We start from the raw sequence: 25,040 nt of genomic DNA on the forward strand, positions 1-25,040 counted from the left end.
TGATCATCAGTTTCATATTAAATTCCTCCATATAGGAGATATATATGATATGAATCATTATCATATCCTGTAGCACATGATGAGAGTGTGTAGATGCTCCTATATGGTGAGTGTAGTTGAGTGACCCCTCCCTCTGCCCCCTCCTGTCTCTCTTATAGCTCATCCCTGCACTCTCTCCTTTATCTGCTCCTCAAGCTGCTCATCTCTTCACTCAGCACAGAGAGCATCACACACTGACAAGATGCTGCCAGCACTCTGCACTCTCTTCACTGCTCTCTCATGTAAGATCTCACAACACTGGAGCTCCTCAACATTCACCTACATCTAATGTGAGCATCAACTAATGTAACATGATGCTGCTTTTATTGCAGGTGTCAGTGGTGTGACTGTGGTGACCCAGAATCCCCCTGTTCTCACACCGAATAAAGGAGAGACCACCACTATGCACTGTAATCTGGGGACTGTTACTAGTTACTCTGCTCGATGGTATAAACAGGTTTCAGGAGGAGTTCCACAGTATGTGTTGATGAATTATCATGGCTGGAGCTCTGTTTACTATGGATCTGGCTTCTCTTCTCCTAAATTCAAATCAACACACTCATCTAAATCAGATTATACTTTGATCATCAGTAATGTGGAGGTAGGAGACTCTGCAGTGTATTACTGTAAGACATATGACGGCTCTGTTAATGAGTTCGTATCACAGTGATTGAGATCATGACAAAAACCTCCTCACTGCTCACATTCACTTCTGCTTTCAGACAAAAGTGGAAACACAACAACTTCAACAGAATCTCAGACTACAAGAGTAAACAGTGTAAAATTAATTACATTTTAGTTTTATATTTGCAGTTTTAATCTGAGTAGCTGTTTTGATTAGTGTTCACATTTAAAATGTATCTAACTTTATTTCTTTAATTTAAAGAAACAATAAAACATAGGTTGTGATGTAAAATAACTTTGTATCATATTTCTCTTTTTGATATCATGAGTTATCATCTCTTTTAAGGATCCTTTTCTTACATTTATGTTATTTTTGTGAGAACAGAGTTTTCTCCATTTTTTATATACTACCTTCCACACAGAGACAAAAATGTTTGCTAGTATTATGCTAGCCCTGTTTGAGGCGATAGTACCTCATAAAGAGAGTCATCAACACACCACAAAACATGAAGAAAACATAGAAGTGTAATCCCGAATGACTACTACATAAGTGTGAGTAAATGACTGACTCTAAATCTAAACAGACCATTATATATTTGTTATAGAACATTCTTTACATTTATTCATATGTGTAAATCTGAAATCTAGTGCTATCTGCTTTGTTAAATTTTAGTTTTAGGATTTTATGTAGTTCACTATTTAGGGAGTAAGGAGAAATTTGAGATACAGCCAGAAATATGCATTCATTGTGATGTTAACATTTTCATATATCTGGGTTCAGTTTTCTAAAAGTATCTCAGCATTAACAATAGGTTAATATGGAGAGAAAGTGGTCAGTGTGAAGCTCGCTTGACCATCTAAGAATCATCTTTGAACCTTTTGGGAAATTCACCCCTTTTTTTTTATTCCATCCACACAACAACACTGAGAACAGAGCTTTCACAAATCTTCACCTTGGAGAGCATTTCTTAACATAAAAAACCCTGTTTACAGTGATCAAAATGATATCTTTAGGCAGACAGGATTCAAAACATAGAGAAACACTATTTTTCTTGTATTAATATCCATGAACATTTGGACGAATCCAGCAAATCATTGTAAATCTCATTTTTCTGAAATTATAACACTCATCTTAGATGTACAATAAACACAGTAACAAAAGCCCAGTCATAGTTATGATAAATTACAAAAATATCCATATTTAAATCATAAAATTTCAAAGCATGATTTGATACAAATGTATGTCACCAAGAAAATATAAATCATTAATTTAATTGTAGTTTTGTTAAAAACATAAATGAATTGTAGAGAAATTCTACAGCACAGTTTAATCACAGGTAGTGTGTGTGTGTATCACAGAGCTCTAGATGTCTGGGGTTGTGGGTTCAATACCCACTCTGGTCACTGTCTGTGAGGTGATTGGTGTGTTCTCACCGTGTCCGTGTGGGTTTCCTCCAATATTCCAGTCTCCTCCCACCTCTGAAAAATGTACATGGTGGGTGAACTGGCTGTGATGAACTGCCCCCTGGGTGTGAGTGAGTGGATGACTGGTTGAGTTTGCCCCCTCCTGTGATGAACTGCTACCCTGTACAGGGGGTATTCCTGCCTTACACCCAATGATTCCAGGTATGATCCAGACCCACCATCTGATAAGAAGATGAACTGATGCATAATCAATAAAAATCTAATAAACATCGTAAAGTATCATTAATCCTTTTTATTACATTCTCACCCAATTAACACATCAGAATATTAATAACTCATCCATAATTCCAGAATTCACACTGAGTCCAAACATTCATCACACATTGTATTAACGTTACTTATGAAATAATAATAAAGCTTAAGTAGGAGCATTAACCATTCCTCGATCCACAGAGTCACATGTCTACCAGGAAAACATCACAGAAGTCATTACATTTAATTGTTACAGATTATCATTATGGGGTGTGTAGTTGAGTGACCCCTCCCATTGCCCCCTCCTGTCTCTCTTATAGCTCATCCCTGCACTCTCTCCTTTATCTGCTCCTCAAGCTGCTCATCTCTTCACTCAGCACAGAGAGCATCACACACTGACAAGATGCTGCCAGCACTCTGCACTCTCTTCACTGCTCTCTCATGTAAGATCTCACAACACTGGAGCTCCTCAGCATTCACCTACATCTAATGTGAGCATCAACTAATGTAACATGATGCTGCTTTTATTGCAGGTGTCAGTGGTGTGACTGTGGTGACCCAGAATCCCCCTGATCTCACAGCGACTAAAGGACAGACCACCACCATGCACTGTAATCTGGGGACTGTTACCGGTAGCTCTGCTCGATGGTATAAACAGGTTCCAGGAGGAGTTCCACAGTATGTGTTACAGAATCATCAAACCTGGGGTTCTCCTAAATATGGATCTGGTTTCTCTTCTCCTAAATTTACATCAACATGTTCATCTAAATCTGATTGTAATTTGATCATCAGTAATGTGGAGGTAGGAGACTCTGCAGTGTATTACTGTAAGACATTGGACGGCTCTGTTAGTGAGTGGGTATCACAGTGATTGAGATCATGACAAAAACCTCCTCACTGCTCACATTCACTTCTGCTTTCAGACAACAGTGGAAACACAACAACTTCAACAGAATCTCAGACTACAAGAGTGGTCTGATAATAAAAGCAGGGAATAAAAGTCTGTTTTAAATATTTCTCAATCACCTTTGATGTTTGTTTAGCGTTAATGTCCTGTTTAAACGTCAGAGTCTGTCCATGAGTGAACCAAATATCTGATCCTCCTTGAATAATCTATTGATCTTGTGTAATACTACCACAACCATGCTTAACAGTTGAAATGGTCCTCTTGTGGGTTATGGGGAAGAAAACCCTACTTATGTAAATCTATGATCATCCTTTAGATCTGCGCTGAGCTTTTAGGACTTTTCCATTATTGATGGCCAATCCAATGATTGCTGTTATGCTAAGCCTTTTTATTGGACGCAGAAAAGACATCAGCTGATCATTAACAGGCAGTTATGAGGTATTGGACAGTGCAACTTGCAGGCATTGTGGAACGTTTATCACTATTAATAGTCAAAGTGTGTATTTTAATTTTAACGTTGTGTTGATTTCAGTAATCCTCCAAGACTGTACTTTTGAATTTTTCTTCCTATGAAAGATGTCTGCCATGACTTTCAATTCCATGATGATTTTATGTAAAATGCTCTGAACTACAACATGACTTTGGTTTTGTATTTTAGTCACTACACACTAAGGCAACTCTAATAATTATTTATAATGGCATTTAAAAACTTTCAGGTCTAAAGCAGTATTTATAAACTCTGTAATTAAGGAGCAATACTTTAAGTAATTTGTCAGTAGAGAGCAGTTAGAGAACATGTTGTTATGAAGGGTGTTTGTGATTTGATACAAATTGAACTGAACATGCACAAATAATTATAAATCTCAATTAATAAAATACCAATATAATCTAAAAATAAGAGGTTCATGTTGAACCCTTACAGGTCCCATCACTAACCCAGAAGTGCATCAAAATGTGAGCTAAAATATAACCTGTAGACAAAACCTTCTGGTTCTCAGTTGGGTTATACAAACAAGACCCAGGTGAGCATATAATCAGGACAGTTGATACAGTGCTGTTGAAGCTGAGGGGTTTGAATGGGAACTGTTACAGTAATCCTTCTCAGATCTACACTGTGCTCTTTAAACATCCATTTTCTATTAATCCAAAGAACTCTGTCTAACAAACACTTTTATCAGATGATAACTAACAGCTATCATAACTTAATTTATTGTCAAAGTCTCTATATGTGTATTAATGATCACGTATGTATAAATTTGACTGTGACTCAACATCCCACAGTTATAGAGAGACATCTTCATACCACTGGTTACTTTAGCTATGATGATCAAGTGTCCTTATGATTAATACCCTTATTAAAATTACTGTTCTTTACAGTGAACAAACTCACAGCTGATTGGCTGATTACAGACTGACTCCTCCTCCCTCAGTTCCTTATGAAAGCTCTCTCTTCTCTCAAAGCTGATCGTCACTGGTAAGAAACTCTTCTCTTTATCTACATTACACTGATTATCTTATATTTCATTACATTTCTCTATTTAACCAGGAAAAATGGACTTCAGTTTAACTTATATTTTATTAACTGTAAAGAAATCATGATTTATTGAATATGAATGTGAAATCTTTTCTACTATCACTGAATGTATTTTTATAAATATTTACTGTGTGTTTTATATTCTGTAGAGTTTATCAAGCTAAGAATAATTGTGGAATATATTAAATGAACTGCTTTGTTGAATTGGAATTGACATTGTACATGTCAGCTGTGGGTGAAATGAAATACCTTCAATCAATTTAGTTTTTTAAATGGTTATAATAAAGAAATCTGGAGTTTTTGTTGATATAATGATAGAGCTTTATGATACACAGAGGAAAGACCAATAGTCAACACTCACACTCAAGTAATAGTTTAAAAGAAATAATAATAAAAGCAGAAATACATATTTTATCTCTGAAAATAACTAAAGTACTGATTCAGATTAAATATTTGAGCTGCAGCATCTCTCAGCATTATTATAATTATTGTTAAAACCTTGTATCTTAATACTAAAGTTAGGATCAGTCGAATAAGAAGACTGTGTCACGTGCAGAGAATGTATTTAAATCAATATATAAATCAAGTAAAATATATTCACTGCAGATTGTATAGTCTGCATATTTAACTGATACATTTCTCATATATGGAGGAAAATAAAAGCAACTTTTTCTTTTGTTCCATAATTTTCAGTAATGATTTGAGTAAAAATTAATTGTTTACATTTTTAAAATGTGCTGTTTTGGTAAATGTTCTTTTAAAATTATAGAGTTAAAATTATATTAAAACAAGATATTTATAAATTAAGTAATATAAAGCTACATTTCACACTTTAGCGGAAAACTTAATAAGATTTCTTACATAATTAATAAAAAGCAGTTTAATTAGATCAAAGGGTCATAAAGTTCCATTTCCTTCTAATAAAATATTTTCATTTAAAGCTTTTCTATCCTGACGTCCCAAAAACTAAACTTTTATTCGTGTTAAACTGAACTCATCTCCACATACTGTCTCTTTAACCCTCTGAAATCAAGCTCATCACTGGAGATATGATAAACAAACTCAACTATTGTTTGGTAAATTGTGGAATAATTTGGTGTAAAGATTTATTTGAAATGATGTTTTTGGAAAATGTTTGATGTTGTGAAAATGTTTAAGGCATCATATTTTAAATGCAGAGTTTTTAGAGTTTATCAGTGAAATTCTATCCTCACATTCTCTTCATTTCTAATGTAATAAATGTTTTCTTTCTTTCTTTCTCTAATCAGACTCTGCTGTTCCTCCTCCTGTTCTGAGCATCTTCCCTCCGTCCAGTGAAGAGCTGAAGTCTAATAAAGCCACTCTAGTGTGTGTGGTCAGTGACATGTCCACTGGTATTGCTGATGTTCGTTGGCTGCTGGACAGAAAGGCGGTCAGCAGTGGAGTGAGCACTGGCTCTGCAGAGCAGCAGCCCAATAAGAAGTTCAGACTGAGCAGCTATTTGAGCATTGAGAGATCAGAGTGGGAGAAAGATAAAGACATAACATGTGAAGTGTCTGCTGCCTCAAAAACTACAAGTAAAAGCATGAAGAAGTCTGAATGCATGGACTGAACCTGATCACATCTGTTCATCTTCATTCTTTTCTTCTTCTTCAGACGTACACTTCTTACTTGGCAGTGCTGAATAGAAACAGTAGTTTAGTGTGTAGTGAAAGAATGCTGATTCCAGCAACAAACACTGGATCATCTCCTGCTTACGTACTCCTTCATCTTTTCTCTTCTACAATAAAGTTGTTTGATGGATTTGAATAAAATGCAGAAGTGAAAAACTCTTGCTGTGCATTGTTTGAGTTGATTGTGAACATATCTGAGTTACTGATGGATGTGCAGTTAGTTGTACTAAAAGGAGGGAATGAATAAGGGCTGGTATGGAGGGTGGGGGTAATAAAGTGGAGGGGGCGGGGTTTGGTAACGTGGTTGTGAAGAGCGCCATCCGTCAGCAGAAGCGTGAACTGCAGTCTACTGTTCAGCAGGAGAGTGGTTTACTCAGTAGTGCGGGAAGAGCAGAGTTTGATGGGTTTCAGGAACATTTGGGTGAATTTGTTTCTTTCTTGCTATTTTCATGAGATTCTTTTAAATCCACTCAATTTGTACTTTTTACTCAGTTCTGTTTGAATCGTTTCATTTTAGCTCCTCATTTCATTTTGTCTTTCATTTCATTCTGTTCTGTTGGTGAGAGAATCTGAACTGCTGTGCTGTTCTTCACATCTCTCCCTGTTTCATTAAATATTCATAATTCTACAGCACTTTTATTGTGTTCAGTACAACTGAATCTAATGGTGGAATGAATGATGGAGCTGATTTAATGTAATCTGATCAGATTATTGGACACAGTGTTTCTCCCTCTGCTGTTTTATGGGACTGACAGACTCTGTAGTGGATTAGTGTTAAAGTGAATGTGAGAGGAGAGGCTGTAGGGGGCAGTGAAGGATCAGAGAGAGGAGCACTGACGTGGAGATTTCCCCAAGAGATGATTCAGTTCACTAATCAGTGTGAACCTCCTCTCTCACTCAGGATACACCTGCTGAAAGAACTCAGCTTATTTTAGCTTCATGCAAATGAGGAGCTTTATCTGTGGATCATCATTTTAGAATGAGAGAAAAACTCACTCAAACTTTTAATGGATTAAAATAATAATTTTAATATAAGATAATCAATAAGTATTATAACTGTAATATGAAATATGTAATAGTGTAAATTATAACAGCACTATTTAACATGATCATCAGTTTCATATTAAATTCCTCCATATAGGAGATATATATGAAGATGAATCATTATCATATCCTGTAGCACATGATGATGAGAGTGTGTAGATGCTCCTATATGATGAGTGTAGTTGAGTGACCCCTCCCTCTGCCCCCTCCTGTCTCTCTTATAGCTCATCCCTGCACTCTCTCCTTTATCTGCTCCTCAAGCTGCTCATCTCTTCACTCAGCACAGAGAGCATCACACACTGACAAGATGCTGCCAGCACTCTGCACTCTCTTCACTGCTCTCTCATGTAAGATCTCACAACACTGGAGCTCCTCAGCATTCACCTACATCTAATGTGAGCATCAACTAATGTAACATGATGCTGCTTTTATTGCAGGTGTCAGTGGTGTGACTGTGGTGACCCAGAATCCCCCTGTTCTCACACTGACTAAAGGAGGGACCGCTACTATGTACTGTAATCTGGGGACGGTTACTGGTAATGGACCACGATTTTATAAACAGGTTTCAGGAGGAGTTCCACAGTATGTGTTAAGGAATTATCATGGATATACCTCTGTTGAATATGGATCTGGCTTCTCTTCTCCTAAATTCACATCAACACACTCATCTAAATCAGATTATACTTTGATCATCAGTAATGTGGAGGTAGGAGACTCTGCAGTGTATTACTGTAAAGTGTGGGACAGCTCTGTTTATGAGTTCGTATCACAGTGATTGAGATCATGACAAAAACCTCCTCACTGCTCACATTCACTTCTGCTTTCAGAAAACAGTGAAAACACAACAACTTCAACAGAATCTTAGACTACAAAGTGTCAACTGAGCTTAATTTATTTATATATTTTTTATTTCTTTACTTTATGTTAGTCTTCCAGTAACTCAAACAATCAAAAACAGTACATTTATTTGCTAAATTGTGAAAGAGTTTTACAATTATTTAAACTGTGTAAATAAAGCATTTCCTAAAATAATTATTTAATAAAAAATCTCACCTATGTTTATTTTAGATATCCTTATCATTTATTACCAGTGATATAAAACTTTCAATGAATAGCTTTATTAGAAAAAATATGTAGGGTGAAGCTTTCTCTGAACTCCAATGTGAAAATTAAGGACAATATTTTATATTTATTATAATATTTATTGTTATAATACATGCATGCTTTTCTTCCATCTACACCATCCAGTTTCACTAAAATTCCCATAATCCTTTACATCTGAATATGACTGCCACATGTCTTTACAATCAAGAACCATCCAATTTAGTTTGTCAACTCTGGTGCAGTTGGAGCTGACAGTCAGAGTGTGAAGGTGTTGTAGTGTATGATGAGCTGAGACTCAACTTTTACACACAAAATCGCATCTTCAGCCAAAAAAAAAACAAACGTTTGATTGACTGTTGAATCTGATCAAAAACAGCCTTGTTTTTGCCTGTATTAGCAAAACAAAAGTGACACTATAACACTGTCCAACTTTAGACATTAAATCATGCTAGATGCATATTACTGAAGAAATCATTTATCTACAACAAAAAACTAACAGTGGGTTAACGACAGACTGGCAATCTGTGTGTTCTGGAAACATCCATGATCGTTTTAGCGACCCCTGCTGCTGGTTGTTAGACTCTAGGGGGAGTTAATACGATCATTTGTCCATTTTTCTAGCATAAATTCCATAGGCCTAATAACCAACAAAGAACAGTAAGGCTACGTTCCCATTACCAGGCAAATTGCTTAAATACGATTTTTTGTTCAGATGGGATTTGGCAATCTTGACAGTTCACATTCACAAATATAAGTGACCTGTTAAATCTGATTAGAAAAAAAAAACATTTTTAGCACGTTCACACAACCATTAAAAAATTAGATTTGCACCACTTCAGCTTGGTAATGTGAATGTAGCCTACGTGAATCGTTACTTTCAGCAGAAAGCGTAAGAAAAAAGCTGGATTAAAAAAAAATAAAAGACAAGTCCGTGAAAATAATGCATCAAAACGTGAAAAGCTCACAGAACTTTCTGGCTGCAGTGCAACAACTCTTTACATGCAAGTGATCTAAAGCTCTCTTCAACCTAAAGTCTGTAGAGGGGAAATGTTACTTATCATTATCTTTTCTTTTGTAGTTGTCTGGTGGAGCCTGAAACAGTCTAGACTTTGGGGTTGTTTGAAGGTTGATTATTATAAACGTTGATTGGTATCATAATTAATAACAGCAGTGTTCCATTGTGTATTTTTTATAGCCTAGTTTTAGTCCTGTTTGTCAGGCTTAAAATATAAGATAACAAAAATGCTGCATAATTTTAAAACTATATAATTTGTCAAGCAGGCTCATTTTTACACAGAGTAGACCTTACACTGTATCATTTCTAAAGTGATGTAAGGAAGTGTGTAGTGTGTGTATAAAGGTTCAGATTCTACAAAAAGCAAAAAAGTGTAATGTAATACACCCAGTCTGTTTATAATCTACTCTGAATCTAAAAGTTGTATAGTGTATTCAAGACTTTAGGCTTGTTGGACTGTACTCAGAGCTGCACAAACCGATCGATACCTGCCTTGGTTCACTGCATGATGATTAATTTGTTGGTCTGACTTTCATTTGTGCCAATTAGCACGTGAGGATGAGGAGACATTGTGCAATTCCAGAATTACAAATAATCATATCAGGAATACCAGGTTGGATTACAAACAAGATGTTCAAAGATTTTATGATTGATGCACAGATTAAGATTACTGTTCTTTACAGTGAACAAACTCACAGCTGATTGGCTGAGTACACATTGACTCCTCCACCCTCAGTTCCTTATGAAAGCTCCCTCTCCTCTCTTCATCCTCCACTCTGTTCATCACTCTGCTGATCACACAGACAACATGCTGCCCACCCTCTGTGTCCTCCTCCCTGCTCTGACATGTAAGAGATCTCCTCCTGCTTCTCTATTTACATTGATGGGGTTTGATTGTTTCTGATTGTGTTTAAAATGATATTGATGATCATCAGCTCCAATGTTGCTTTATGTTTTAGGGGTCAGTTCACAGAAAGTTCTGACACAGACCCCTTCAGTTCTGACGGAGCAGCAGGGCAAGACCATCAGCATGGACTGTAACATCGCAAAGCATGAAGGCAATAGCGTCGACTGGTATAAACAGATTCCACAATCAGCTCCTCAGTTTGTGTTGAGATCTAATTCTGGGGGCTCAGCTACTCATCACGGAGCCGATTTTCCATCTTCACGCTTCACATCTAAAGCCTCTTCAAACATCATCTATCAGTTAATAATCAGTAATGTGGAGGTAGGAGACTCTGCAATGTATTACTGTTATACATGGGATGACTCTGCTAATCAGGGTGTATCACAGTGGTTGAGATCATGACAAAAACCTCCTCACTGCTCACATTCACTTCTGCTTTCAAACAGTGGAAACATAACAACAATGTTTTAGAAAGTTTAGCTGTTTTTGAAGTGTTTAATTCAGCTACAGCTACAGCTGTTCTATATTATTATGTAGACCATTTACGGAAAAAAAAATATTTAATTGAATTAAATCTGTATTCAATGCAATTTGGCTTTAGAGTAGTTGATCTGAAAAATTAAGTGAAATGTTTTCTGCAATTGTTTTAAGGGAAGAAGATCATTTGCACATCATTTAAAAATATTTTAGAATCATATTTATAATGTGTAGCTTCTCCTCTCTGCACTTTAAATGCCATGTACAATCTCTAAACATTTTACACTATTTTTCTATGGTTTCCAGATTAAACCACATATTTTAGTAAAACTTCATAAAGTAAAGTACAGTAGAATCAGATACGTTTTTAATGTTGTCACAAAAATCAGTGATGAAAGGTAGAGCACACAATGGGATCAAGTCTTCATGGGACTTAATGCTCCTTTTACCCACCCGTATCATAAGTTGTGTCTTTATAGAGTATAGCTTAGTATGTGTAGAGAGTGCAATCAACTTGCTTACATAGCCCCACCCACATAGCCCCGCCCACACAGGATGTGTAACATATGTAGCGCTTATCACATGACCTTATTATAGCTAATATCAGCTCATACTACATGTATATCAACCTTATTCTTGAACCCACACTTTAAAGAATTTAAAAGGATTCGTCTGCTTTTTTGTTACAGTTTCAGATTATTTGGTATCAAATAGTTTATGATCATATCATATTCACAGTGAATACAGTCTGAAGTAGCTACTGCTGTGGCTACGCTAACCTCACTTCCCAAAAGACGCTTTAATGTTATTAAGAGCTATTAATATGACAGCTAATGTTCATTTAAGGTATTAAGATAATAGCTATAGCTAGCTTTTGAACACCATAGCAGAAAACTATTGAACTTATGTTCACCACTTTCCAAGATGAGGAACTGTATCTATGGTTGCAGATGCTAAAACTTTAAAACCTCCACCCAATCATTCTCACGTCAATCATTCTCACCATTCTGTGGAGGGAAACTCAAGTTATGTAGCTCTGGAGAAGCAGACGGCTCATGTCTTAGTGTTGCTGTTAGGTATGATGTTAGCAAGGTAACTGAAAAAAAAACATGAGAAAAGCACACTTACATATCTGCTTCACTAGAGTTTAATGACAAAGCTGTTTCCCCTACACTGAATAAGAGCAGATATATGAAGATTTAGGTGATGTTTTCAATTTAGCACATTTAACCAGTTATATGGAGCTCCACAACACTCTGATCATTCTGTGTTGTGTTTCCATCACTGCTGTTTAAGCAAAGTTCTCCTCTTTTAAAAGTTATTATGACTCACTCTAACTGAGCATATTAAATTACCCATTTCATGTTTTATTAAAGCTGTGGTTGTGAAATAAGGTGGATACTACCCTAACTGGAGCCCCACACATTGCTGCCAGATATACTGGAGAAAACCTGCATTCCAGTTGGGAGTCCACAGCACTGCTGAATTCTCCCGAGTTGGAGTAATGATTGGCTGATTACAGATGGACTCCTCCTCCCTCAGATCCTTATGAAAGCTCTCTCTCCTCTCTTCATCCTCCACTCTGTTCATCACTCTGCTGATCACACAGACAACATGCTGCCCACCCTCTGTGTCCTCCTCCCTGCTCTGGCATGTAAGAGATCTCCTCCTGCTTCTCTCTTTACATTGATGGGGTTTGATTGTTTCTGATTGTGTTTAAAATGATATTGATGATCATCAGCTCCAATGTTGCTTTATGTTTTAGGGGTCAGTTCACAGAAAGTTCTGACACAGACCCCTTCAGTTCTGACGGAGCAGCAGGGCAAGATCATCAAATTGGACTGTAACATCGCAAAGTATGAAGGCTACTGGGTCCACTGGTATAAACAGATTCCACAATCAGCTCCTCAGTTTGTGTTGAGATCTGATTCTGGTGGTTCTGCTTATTATTATGGCACTGGTTTTTCATCTTCACGCTTCACATCTAAAACCTCTTCAAACATCGACTATCAGTTAATAATCAGTAATGTGGAGGTAGGAGACTCTGCCGTTTATTACTGTAAGACATGGGATGACTCTGCTAATGAGTTCGTATCACAGTGATTGAGATCATGACAAAAACCTCCTCACTGCTCACATTCACTTCTCCATTTCATTCAGCACATTTCTCAGCTGCAGCAGGAAAGTGGGGTTAATAGGTGCAGTTCTCTTGAGCAGGACGTGTGAAGAAATCCCAGGAGAACAGAGATGTGGAATTCCCAGAGACTGAAATGGGATGTGGAAGGACTCAGTGCTGATCATAGACAGTAGAAGAGAGAGCTGAAGTCTAGAGGACGTTTCAGTTCCGCTACTTTCACTTCTGAAACTGAGGAGGTTTTTGTACGGGTGAGGATATGAAATGAAGCACTGTGGTATTCGGCCCAGGAACAAAGCTGATCGTCACTGGTAAGAAACTCTTCTCTTTATCTACATTACACTGATTATCTTATATTTCATTACATTTCTCTATTTAACCAGGAAAAATGAACTTCAGTTTAACTTATATTTTATTAACTGTAAAGAAATCATGATTTATTGAATATGAATGTGAAATATTTTCTACTATCACTGAATGTATTTTTATGAATATTTACTGTGTGTTTTATATTCTGTAGAGTTTATTAAGCTAAGAATAATTGTGGAATAAATTAAATAAACTGCTTTATTGAATTGGAATTGGCATTTAAACTGTCAGCTGTGGATGAAGTAAAATTTTACTTCCTACAAAATACCATGAATTAATTAATTTTTCATGGTTATTGATAAAGAAATCTGTATTTTTTGTTGTTTTAATGATAGAGCTTTATGATACACAGAGGAGAGAAAAATAGTCAACACTCACAATCAAGTTATAGTTTAAAATAAATAATAATAATAAAATAATAAAAATATATTTTATCTCTGAAAATAACTAAAGTACTGATTAAGATTAAATATTTGAGCTGCAGCATCTCTCAGCATTTTTATAATTACTGTTAAAACCTTGTATCTTAATACTGAAGTTAGGATCAGTCAAATAAGAAGACTGTGTCACGTGCAGAGAATGTATTTAAATCAATATATGAATCAGTTAAATATATAAAATATATATTGACTGCAGATTGTACCGTCTGTATATTTAACTGATAAATGTCTGATACTTTATTTTTTCATTTTCATAATTTTTGGTAATGTTTGAGTAAAAAGTAATTGTTAATTTTTTAAGTGTGTTTTTTTACTAAGTGTCTTTTTAAAATGATATTGAAATGATATTAAAACAAGAAATTAATGAATTAATTAATCTATTTCACATTTAAACTGAAAAACTAATTAGATTTATTATTTGAGTTTATATTTATAATACATTATTCTGCTTGAAAAATACCTAATTATTATTTTTTTTATGTTTATTATATTGACTTTTGACACTGGAAACTTAAAATACATGAATAATAAAATCCAGTTTAATTAGATCAAATGGTCATAAAGTTCAATTTCCTTCTAATAAAACATTTTTATTTAAAGCCTTTCTATCCTGACGTCCCAAAAACTAAACTTTTATTCATGTTAAACTGAACTCATCTCCACATACTGTCTCTTTAACCCTCTGAAATCAAGCTCATCACTGGAGATATGATAAACAAACTCAACTATTGTTTGGTAAATTGTGGAATAATTTGTTGTAAAGATTTATTTTAAATGATGTTTTTGGAAAATGTTTGATGTTGTGAAAATGTTTAAGGCATCATATTTTAAATGCAGAGTTTTTAGAGTTTATCAGTGAAATTCTATCCTCACATTCTCTTCATTTCTAATGTAATAAATGTTTTCTTTCTTTCTTTCTCTAATCAGACTCTGCTGTTCCTCCTCCTGTTCTGAGCATCTTCCCTCCGTCCAGTGAAGAGCTGAAGTCTAATAAAGCCACTCTAGTGTGTGTGGTCAGTGACATGTCCACTGGTATTGCTGATGTTCGTTGGCTGCTGGACAGAAAGGCGGTCAGCAGTGGAGTGAGCACTGGCTCTGCAGAGCAGCAGCCCAATAAGAAGTTCAGACTGAGCAGCTATTTGAGCATTGAGAGATCAGAGTGGGAGAAAGATAAAGACATAACATGTGAAGTGTCTGCTGCTGCCTCAAAAACTACAAGTAAAAGCATGAAGAAGTCTGAATGCATGGACTGAACCTGATCACATCTGTTCATCTTCATTCTTTTCTTCTTCTTCAGACGTACACTTCTTACTTGGCAGTGCTGAATAGAAACAGTAGTTTAGTGTGTAGTGAAAGAATGCTGATTCCAGCAACAAACACTGGATCATCTCCTGCTTACGTACTCCTTCATCTTTTCTCTTCTACAATAAAGTTGTTTGACGGATTTGAATAAAATGCAGAAGTGAAAAACTCTTGCTGTGCATTGTTTGAGTTGATTGTGAACATATCTGAGTTACTGATGGATGTGCAGTTAGTTGTACTAAAAGGAGGGAATGAATAAGGGCTGGTATGGAGGGTGGGGGTAATAAAGTGGAGGGGGCGGGGTTTGGTAACGTGGTTGTGAAGAGCGCCGCCCGTCTGCAGAAGCGTGAACTGCAGTCTACTGTTCAGCAGGAGAGTGGTTTACTCAGTAGTGCGGGAAGAGCAGAGTTTGATGGGTTTCAGGAACATTTGGGTGAATTTGTTTCTTTCTTGCTATTTTCATGAGATTCTTTTAAATCCACTCAATTTGTACTTTTTACTCAGTTCTGTTTGAATCGTTTCAATTTAGCTCCTCATTTCATTTTGTCTTTCATTTCATTCTGTTCTGTTGGTGAGAGAATCTGAACTGCTGTGCTGTTCTTCACATCTCTCCCTGTTTCATTAAATATTCATAATTCTACAGCAATTTTATTGTGTTCAGTACAACTGAATCTAATGGTGGAATGAATGATGGAGCTGATTTAATGAAGTCTGATCAGATTATTGGACACAGTGTTTCTCCCTCTGCTGTTTTATGGGACTGACAGACTCTGTAGTGGATTAGTGTTAAAGTGAATGTGAGAGGAGAGGCTGTAGGGGGCAGTGAAGGATCAGAGAGAGGAGCACTGACGTGGAGATTTCCCCAAGAGATGATTCAGTTCACTAATCAGTGTGAACCTCCTCTCTCACTCAGGATACACCTGCTGAAAGAACTCAGCTTATTTTAGCTTCATGCAAATGAGGAGCTTTATCTGTAGATCATCATTTTAGAATGAGAGAAAAACTCACTCAAACTTTTAATGGATTAAATAATGAATTTAATATAAGGTCATCAATAATTATTATTATTGTAATATGATTATAACACCACTATTTAATATGATCATCAATTTCATATTAAATTCCTCCATATAGGAGATATATATGAAGATGAATCATTATCATATCCTGTAGCACATGATGATGAGAGTGTGTAGATGCTCCTATATGGTGAGTGTAGTTGAGTGACCCCTCCCTCTGCCCCCTCCTGTCTCTCTTATAGCTCATCCCTGCACTCTCTCCTTTATCTGCTCCTCAAGCTGCTCATCTCTTCACTCAGCACAGAGAGCATCACACACTGACAAGATGCTGCCAGCACTCTGCACTCTCTTCACTGCTCTCTCATGTAAGATCTCACAACACTGGAGCTCCTCAGCATTCACCTACATCTAATGTGAGCATCAACTAATGTAACATGATGCTGCTTTTATTGCAGGTGTCAGTGGTGTGACTGTGGTGACCCAGAATCCCCCTGTTCTCACACCGACTAAAGGAGAGACCACCACTATGCACTGTAATCTGGGGACAGTTACTGGTTATGAAGCTCGATGGTATAAACTGGTTCCAGGAGGAGTTCCACAGTATGTGTTAAGGAATCATCAAACCTGGAGTTCTATTAGATATGGATCTGGTTTCTCTTCTCCAAAATTTACATCAACATGTTCATCTAGATCTGATTGTAATTTGATCATCAGTAATGTGGAGGTAGGAGACTCTGCATTTTATTACTGTGAGACATATGACAGCTCTGCTAGTGAGTACGTATCACAGTGATTGAGATCATGACAAAAACCTCCTCACTGCTCACATTCACTTCTGCTTTAGACAAAAGTGGAAAAACAACAACCTCAACAGGATCTCAGACTACAATAGTGTAAAATGTATTGAATTTTCATTTTAAATTTGCATTTTTAATCTGCAATTTTTTTTCACTGGTGTTTGCATTTGAAAATTATTACATTTTTTTATGATAAAAAAAAGAAAAAACATTGGTTGTGCTGTAAAAGAATTTCGTAATTTTTATATTATCATGAATTATCTTATCTTTTAGGGACCCTGTCCATACATTTATGTGATTTATATATATATATATATATAAAATCAGTTTCTCCATTTTTTAAAGCCTTCCCATCCACATTCCCAAAATGCTTGCTAGTATTATGCAAGCCCTGTTTGAGGCGATAGTACCTCATATAGAGAGTCATCAACACACCACAAAACATGAAGAAAACATATAGGTGTAATTTCAAATGACTGCTCAATACATGTGAATAAATGACGACACTCAATCTAAAGAGATCATTGTGTGTTTGTTATAGAACAGTATTTACATTCATTCATATGTTTAAATCTGTAATCTAGTGCTATCTGCATTGTTAAATTGTAGTTTTATGATTTTATTTAATTTACTATTTAGGGAGTAAGGAGGAAATTGAGATACAGCCAGAAATCTGCATGCATTGTGATGTTACCAGTCATATATCTGGGCTCAGTTTTCTAAAAGGATCTTAGCATTAAGAAAAGCTTAACATTGAGAGACAGTGGTCAGTGTGAAGCTCGCTCGACCATCTAAGAATCATCTTTGTGCTTAAACACCTTTTGGGAAATTCACCATTGTGTTTTTTCCACCCACACAACAACACTGAGAACAGAGCTTTCACAAATCTTCACCTTTGAAAGAATTTCTTAAAAAAAAGCCCTGTTTACAGTATTTAAAATATATATATTTTTTAAGCAGACAGGATTCAAAACATAGAGAAACACTATTTTTCTTGTATAAATATCCATGAACATTTGGACGAATCCAGCAAATCACTTTAGATCTCATTTACCTGAAATTATAACACTCATCTAAGATGTACAATAAACACAGTAACAAAAACCCATTCATAGTTATGATAAATGACAAAAAATATCCATATTTAAATCATAAAACTTCAAAGCATGTTTTGATACAAATGTATGTGAACAAGAAAATATAAATCATGTATTTAATTGTAGTTTTGTTAAAAAATAAATGAACTGTAGAGGAATTCTACAGCACAGTTTAATCACAGGTAGTGTGTGTGTGTGTGTGTCACAGAGCTCTAGATGTCTGGGGTTGTGGGTTCAATACCCACTCTGGTCACTGTCTGTGAGGTGATTGGTGTGTTCTCACCGTGTCCGTGTGGGTTTCCTCCAATATTCCAGTCTCCTCCCACCTCTGAAAAATGAACATGGTGGGTGAACTGGCTGTGATAAACTGCCCCCTGGGTGTGAGTGAGTGGATGACTGGTTGAGTTTGCCCCCCTGTGATGAACTGCTGCCCTGTACAGGGGGTATTCCTGCCTTACACCCAATGATTCCAGATAAGATCCAGACCCACCATCTGATAAGAAGATGAACAAATGCATAATCAATAAAAATCAAAACAACCCAATAAACACATCATAATATTAATAACTCATTAATAATTCCAAAATTCACACCGAGGAGGAACATTCATCACACATTGTATTAACGTTACTTATGAAATAATAATAAAAGAGTAACATTTAACATTCCTCGATCCACAGAGTCTCATGTCTACCAGGACAACATCACAGAAGTCATTACATTTAACTGTTACAGATTATCATTACGTGGTGTGTAGTTGAGTGACCCCTCCCTCTGCCCCCTCCTGTCTCTCTTATAGCTCATCCCTGCACTCTCTCCTTTATCTGCTCCTCAAGCTGCTCATCTCTTCACTCAGCACAGAGAGCATCACACACTGACAAGATGCTGCCAGCACTCTGCACTCTCTTCACTGCTCTCTCATGTAAGATCTCACAGCACTGGAGCTCCTCAGCATTCACCTACATCTAATGTGAGCATCAACTAATGTAACATGATGCTGCTTTTATTGCAGGTGTCAGTGGTGTGACTGTGGTGACCCAGAATCCCCTTGATCTCACACCGACTAAAGCAGAGACCACCACTATGGACTGTAATCTGGGGACTGTAACTAATTATGAAGCTGTGTGGTATAAACAGTTTCCAGGAGGAGTTCCACAGTTTGTGTTGAGTAATCATCATAGCTGGAGTTCTCCTAAATATGGATCTGGCTTCTCTTCTCCTAAATTTACATCAACACACTCATCTCAATCAGATTATACTTTAATCATCAGTAATGTGGAGGTAGGAGACTCTGCAGTGTATTACTGTAAGACATTGGACAGCTCCACTGTTACACAGTGATTGAGATCATGACAAAACCTCCTCACTGCTCACATTCACTTCTGCTTTCAGACAACAGTGGAAACACAACTTCAACAGAATCTCAGTTAAACTAAGTTTAGCTGGGTTGCATTTTCAGAAGATTATAGTATACAGATTCTCTATTCATTAAAATATTTTATATATTGCTTCATCATGTCCATATTCCTTTATCTTCATAACAATCTATTACTTTTTATGTAAATACATTCGGTTGCTTTGTGCTGTTCATTTTAGTAGTGTGTTTTTTATGTAAAGGTAAGATATTTTTATGAATCAGTAAAACCTGATGTTTATCATTCTGGATCTTCTTTTTTTAATTTTTTGTTATTTCAAATTTTTCCCATTTTCTCCCCAATTTACACGGCCAATTGCCCAACCCATTCATTAGGACTCCCCCTATTACTAGTGATGCCCCAACACACCAGGAGGGTGAAGACTAACACATGCTTCCTCCGATAAATGTGAAGTCAGCCACCGCTTCTTTTCGAGCTGCTGCTGATGCAGCATTGCCGAGCGGCCAGCACACTCGGAGGATAGCGCAGCGGCTCGGTTCCAGTACATCAGCTCACAGACGCCTGTGCTACATACATCACCGTAGGATGTGGGGAGGATGTGGGGAGAGAGCCCCCCCCACCCAGAGGGAACAGGGCCAATTTTGCTCCCTCTGAGCGCCGGCAGCTTAATGGCACATCTGCATGAGCGGGGGTTCGAACCTACGACCCCCCGCTCATAGTGGCAGCGCTTTAGACCGCTGGACCTCTCAGTGCACCATTCTGGATCTTCTTTAATATTCCTATCAGTATCAGTTTCTGATGCTTGTTTGTGACTTCAGAGTACAATGTTCGTACTGTTCATAACTTTATGAATTTATTATAAGCTTCATCCTGTGCTTTACTTTACTAGATTTAGTTTTATCACATTCTAAAACCACACTTTATTATTATTTTTTTTTGTTTTTCTCTGATTTCTCACTTAATCCCTTTCTGTAAAACTGATCCTAAAACAATAACAGATAAAAGATCCTAAAAGATTTTACCATAGGTAGGTTTAATCATTGATTCATTTATTTTATTTTATTTTATTATTTACTTCTCCTCATCTCCATGATCATGGGTTCTCCTCTTGTTTTCTGAATCATAGTTTTTTTTTAGTGATTAATCTGAAACAGGGAAACTCTTTTATGTGTAATAATGAACTCAGATTATAGGAATTCTGATCAACAGGAAAGATAAGAAATATTGATTGTTAATAATAAGGATAAATTTATACCATTAAATACAGTGATCTGCAGAGACCCCTGACCTCAACCACACTGATTTCAGGTCCATTAGAAAGAATTAAAATACCGATTTTGACCAAAACCAACATCATTACTCTTCTACAACATCAGTACCTGACCTTAAAATTCTCTAGAAAGCCAAACTAGAAGAGTGGAGGCTGTTATCGCCATAAAAGGAGATTGAGTTTCAGACCATTTCACACTGCTTTGAATGCATTTAAATATGATGATCACCTACTTTTAATACTAACTAGTGTTGATTTCTTTAAATCCTTGAAAACAAGAAAATCTGAACTTTAGAACTTTAAATTAGATCTTACAATTGATGCACTGATTGGAATTAAGGTTCTTTACAGTGAACAAACTCACAGCTGATTGGCTGAGTACAGATAGTCTCCTCCTCCCTCAGTTCCTTATGAAAGCTCTCTCTCCTCTCTTCATCCTCCACTCTGTTCATCACTCTGCTGATCACCCAGACAACATGCTGCCCACCCTCTGTGTCCTCCTCCCTGCTCTGACATGTAAGAGATCTCCTCCTGCTTCTCTCTTTACATTGATGGGGTTTGATTGTTTCTGATTGTGTTTAAAATGATATTGATGATCATCAGCTCCAATGTTGCTTTATGTTTTAGGGGTCAGTTCACAGAAAGTTCTGACACAGACCCCTTCAGTTCTGACGGAGCAGCAGGGCAAGACCATCAGCATGGACTGTAACTTCGCAAAGTATGAAGGCAACTACGTCCACTGGTATAAACAGATTCCACAATCATCTCCTCAGTATGTGTTGACGTCAGATTATTCTGATGGTTCTCCTGTAAAGTACGGAGCTGATTTTCCATCTTCACGCTTCACATCTAAAGCCTCTTCAAACATCTACCAGTTAATAATCAGTAATGTGGAGGTAGGAGACTCTGCAGTGTATTACTGTACTAGAAGGACGTCCGGCACTAAGTTCGTATCACAGTGATTGAGATCATGACAAAAACCTCCTCACTGCTCACATTCACTTCTCCATTTCATTCAGCACATTTCTCAGCTGCAGCAGGAAAGTGGGGTTAATAGGTGCAGTTCTCTTGAGCAGGACGTGTGAAGAAATCCCAGGAGAACAGAGATGTGGAATTCCCAGAGACTGAAATGGGATGTGGAAGGACTCAGTGCTGATCATAGACAGTAGAAGAGAGAGCTGAAGTCTAGAGGACGTTTCAGTTCCGCTACTTTCACTTCTGAAACTGAGGAGGTTTTTGTACGGGTGAGGATATGAAATGAAGCACTGTGGTATTTGGCCCAGGAACAAAGCTGATCGTCACTGGTAAGAAACTCTTCTCTTTATCTACATTCCACTGATTATCTTATATTTCATTACATTTCTCTATTTAACCAGGAAAAATGAACTTCAGTTTAACTTATATTTTATTAACTGTAAAGAAATCATGATTTATTGAATATGAATGTGAAATCTCTTCTACTATCACTGAATGTATTTTTATAAATATTTACTGTGTGTTTTATATTCTGTAGAGTTTATTAAACTAAGAATAATTGTGGAATATATTAAATTAACTGCTTTATTGAATTTAAAAATTCATTTAAAATAGTCAGCTGTGAGTAAAGTAAAATGTTACTCCCTACAAAATACTATGAATAATTTTTTCATGGTTATTGATAAAGAAATCTGTATTTTTTGTTGTTTTAATGATAGAGCTTTATGATACACAGAGGAAAGAACAATAGTTAACACTAACGCTCAAGTAATAGTTTAAAAGAAATAATAATAAAATCAGAAATAAATAGTTTATCTCTGAAAATAACTAAAGTACTGATTCAGATTAAATATTTGAGCTGCAACATCTCTCAGCATTTTTATAATTACTGTTAAAACCTTGTATCTTAATACTAAACTTAGGATGAGTCGAATAAGAAGACTGTGTCACGTGTAGAGAATGTATTTAAATCAATATATGAATCAATTTAAATATATTTACTGCAGAATATACAGTCTGTATATTAATTGATACATGTCTGATACTTTTTTTGTTGAACATTTTTTGGTAATATTTGAGTAAATAGTAATTGTTAAGTTTTTCAAATGTGTTTTTTTTTTCGTAAGTGTCTTTTTTAAATGATAGAGTTAAAATTATATTAAAACAAGAAATTAATGAATTAATTAATATATTTCACACTTGAACAAAAAAAAAATATTAGATTGATTTTTTGAGTTTATATGTATAATACATTATTCTGCTGGAAAAGTACCTAATACATTTCCTAATGTTTCTCATATTGACTTTTGACACTGGAAACTTCAAATACATAAATAATAAAATCCAGTTTTATTAGATCAAAGGGTCATAAAGTTCCATTTTCTTTTAATAAAAGATTTTTATTTAAAGCTTTTCTATCCTGACGTCCCAAAAACTTAACTTTTATTCATGTTAAACTGAACTCATCTCCACATACTGTCTCTTTAACCCTCTGAAATCAAGCTCATCACTGGAGATATGATAAACAAACTCAACTATTGTTTGGTAAATTGTGGAATAATTTGGTGTAAAGATTTATTTGAAATGAAGTTTTTGGAAAATGTTTGATGTTGTGAAAATGTTTAAGGCATCATATTTTAAATGCAGAGTTTTTAGAGTTTATCAGTGAAATTCTATCCTCACATTCTCTTCATTTCTAATGTAATAAATGTTTTCTTTCTTTCTTTCTCTAATCAGACTCTGCTGCTCCTCCTCCTGTTCTGAGCATCTTCCCTCCGTCCAGTGAAGAGCTGAAGTCTAATAAAGCCACTCTAGTGTGTGTGGTCAGTGACATGTCCACTGGTTATGCTGATGTTCGTTGGCTGCTGGACAGAAAGGCGGTCAGCAGTGGAGTGAGCACTGGCTCTGCAGAGCAGCAGCCCAATAAGAAGTTCAGACTGAGCAGCTATTTGAGCATTGAGAGATCAGAGTGGGAGAAAGATAAAGACATAACATGTGAAGTGTCTGCTGCTGCCTCAAAAACTACAAGTAAAAGCATGAAGAAGTCTGAATGCATGGACTGAACCTGATCACATCTGTTCATCTTCATTCTTTTCTTCTTCTTCAGACGTACACTTCTTACTTGGCAGTGCTGAATAGAAACAGTAGTTTAGTGTGTAGTGAAAGAATGCTGATTCCAGCAACAAACACTGGATCATCTCCTGCTTACGTACTCCTTCATCTTTTCTCTTCTACAATAAAGTTGTTTGATGGATTTGAATAAAATGCAGAAGTGAAAAACTCTTGCTGTGCATTGTTTGAGTTGATTGTGAACATATCTGAGTTACTAATGGATGTGCAGTTAGTTGTACTAAAAGGAGGGAATGAATAAGGGCTGGTATGGAGGGTGGGGGTAATAAAGTGGAGGGGGCGGGGTTTGGTAACGTGGTTGTGAAGAGCGCCATCCGTCAGCAGAAGCATGAACTGCAGTCTACTGTTCAGCAGGAGAGTGGTTTACTCAGTAGTGCGGGAAGAGCAGAGTTTGATGGGTTTCAGGAACATTTGGGTGAATTTGTTTCTTTCTTGCTATTTTCATGAGATTCTTTTAAATCCACTCAGTTTGTACTTTTTACTCAGTTCTGTTTGAATCGTCTCAATGTAGCTTCTCATTTCATTTTGCCTTTCATTTCATTATGTTCTGTTGGTGAGAGAATCTGAACTGCTGTGCTGTTCTTCACATCTCTCCCTGTTTCATTAAATATTCATAATTCTACAGCACTTTTATTGTGTTCAGTACAACTGAATCTAATGGTGGAATGAATGATGGAGCTGATTTAATGAAGTCTGATCAGATTATTGGACACAGTGTTTCTCCCTCTGCTGTTTTATGGGACTGACAGACTCTGTAGTGGATTAGTGTTAAAGTGAATGTGAGAGGAGAGGCTGTAGGGGGCAGTGAAGGATCAGAGAGAGGAGCACTGACGTGGAGATTTCCCCAAGAGATGATTCAGTTCACTAATCAGTGTGAACCTCCTCTCTCACTCAGGATACACCTGCTGGAAGAACTCAGCTTATTTTAGCTTCATGCAAATGAGGAGCTTTATCTGTAGATCATCATTTTAGAATGAGAGAAAAACTGACTCAAACTCTGAATGGATTAAAATGATTTTAATCTAAAATAATCAATAAGTATTATAACTGTAATATGAAATATGTAATAGTGTAAATTATAACATCACTATTTAACATGATCATCAGTTTAATATTAAATCCCTCCATATAGGAGATATATATGAAGATAA

The 25,040-nt window shown here is 36.3% G+C and overlaps 2 protein-coding genes across 2 annotated transcripts; both read left to right on the forward strand.

Moving 5' to 3' along the window:
• Positions 1-226: 226 nt before the first annotated feature.
• On the forward strand, positions 227-6,590 carry LOC125784378 (immunoglobulin lambda-1 light chain-like). The gene is made up of 6 exons (XM_049467721.1): positions 227-281; positions 372-697; positions 2,079-2,087; positions 3,329-3,340; positions 4,709-4,721; positions 6,050-6,590. The coding sequence occupies exons 1-6, from the start codon at positions 242-244 to the stop codon at positions 6,370-6,372; spliced, it is 723 nt and encodes a 240-aa protein (XP_049323678.1). The 5' UTR covers positions 227-241; the 3' UTR covers positions 6,373-6,590.
• A 5,758-nt stretch (positions 6,591-12,348) lies between these two features.
• LOC125784375 (immunoglobulin lambda-1 light chain-like) lies at positions 12,349-24,040 on the forward strand. Its single transcript, XM_049467720.1, has 4 exons — positions 12,349-12,634; positions 21,412-21,730; positions 22,048-22,088; positions 23,497-24,040. The coding sequence occupies exons 1-4, from the start codon at positions 12,529-12,531 to the stop codon at positions 23,820-23,822; spliced, it is 792 nt and encodes a 263-aa protein (XP_049323677.1). The 5' UTR covers positions 12,349-12,528; the 3' UTR covers positions 23,823-24,040.
• The last annotated feature ends 1,000 nt before the right edge of the window (positions 24,041-25,040 follow it).

Source organism: Astyanax mexicanus, chromosome 19 (genome assembly GCF_023375975.1).
Source record: "Astyanax mexicanus isolate ESR-SI-001 chromosome 19, AstMex3_surface, whole genome shotgun sequence".
NCBI lineage: Eukaryota > Metazoa > Chordata > Actinopteri > Characiformes > Acestrorhamphidae > Astyanax > Astyanax mexicanus.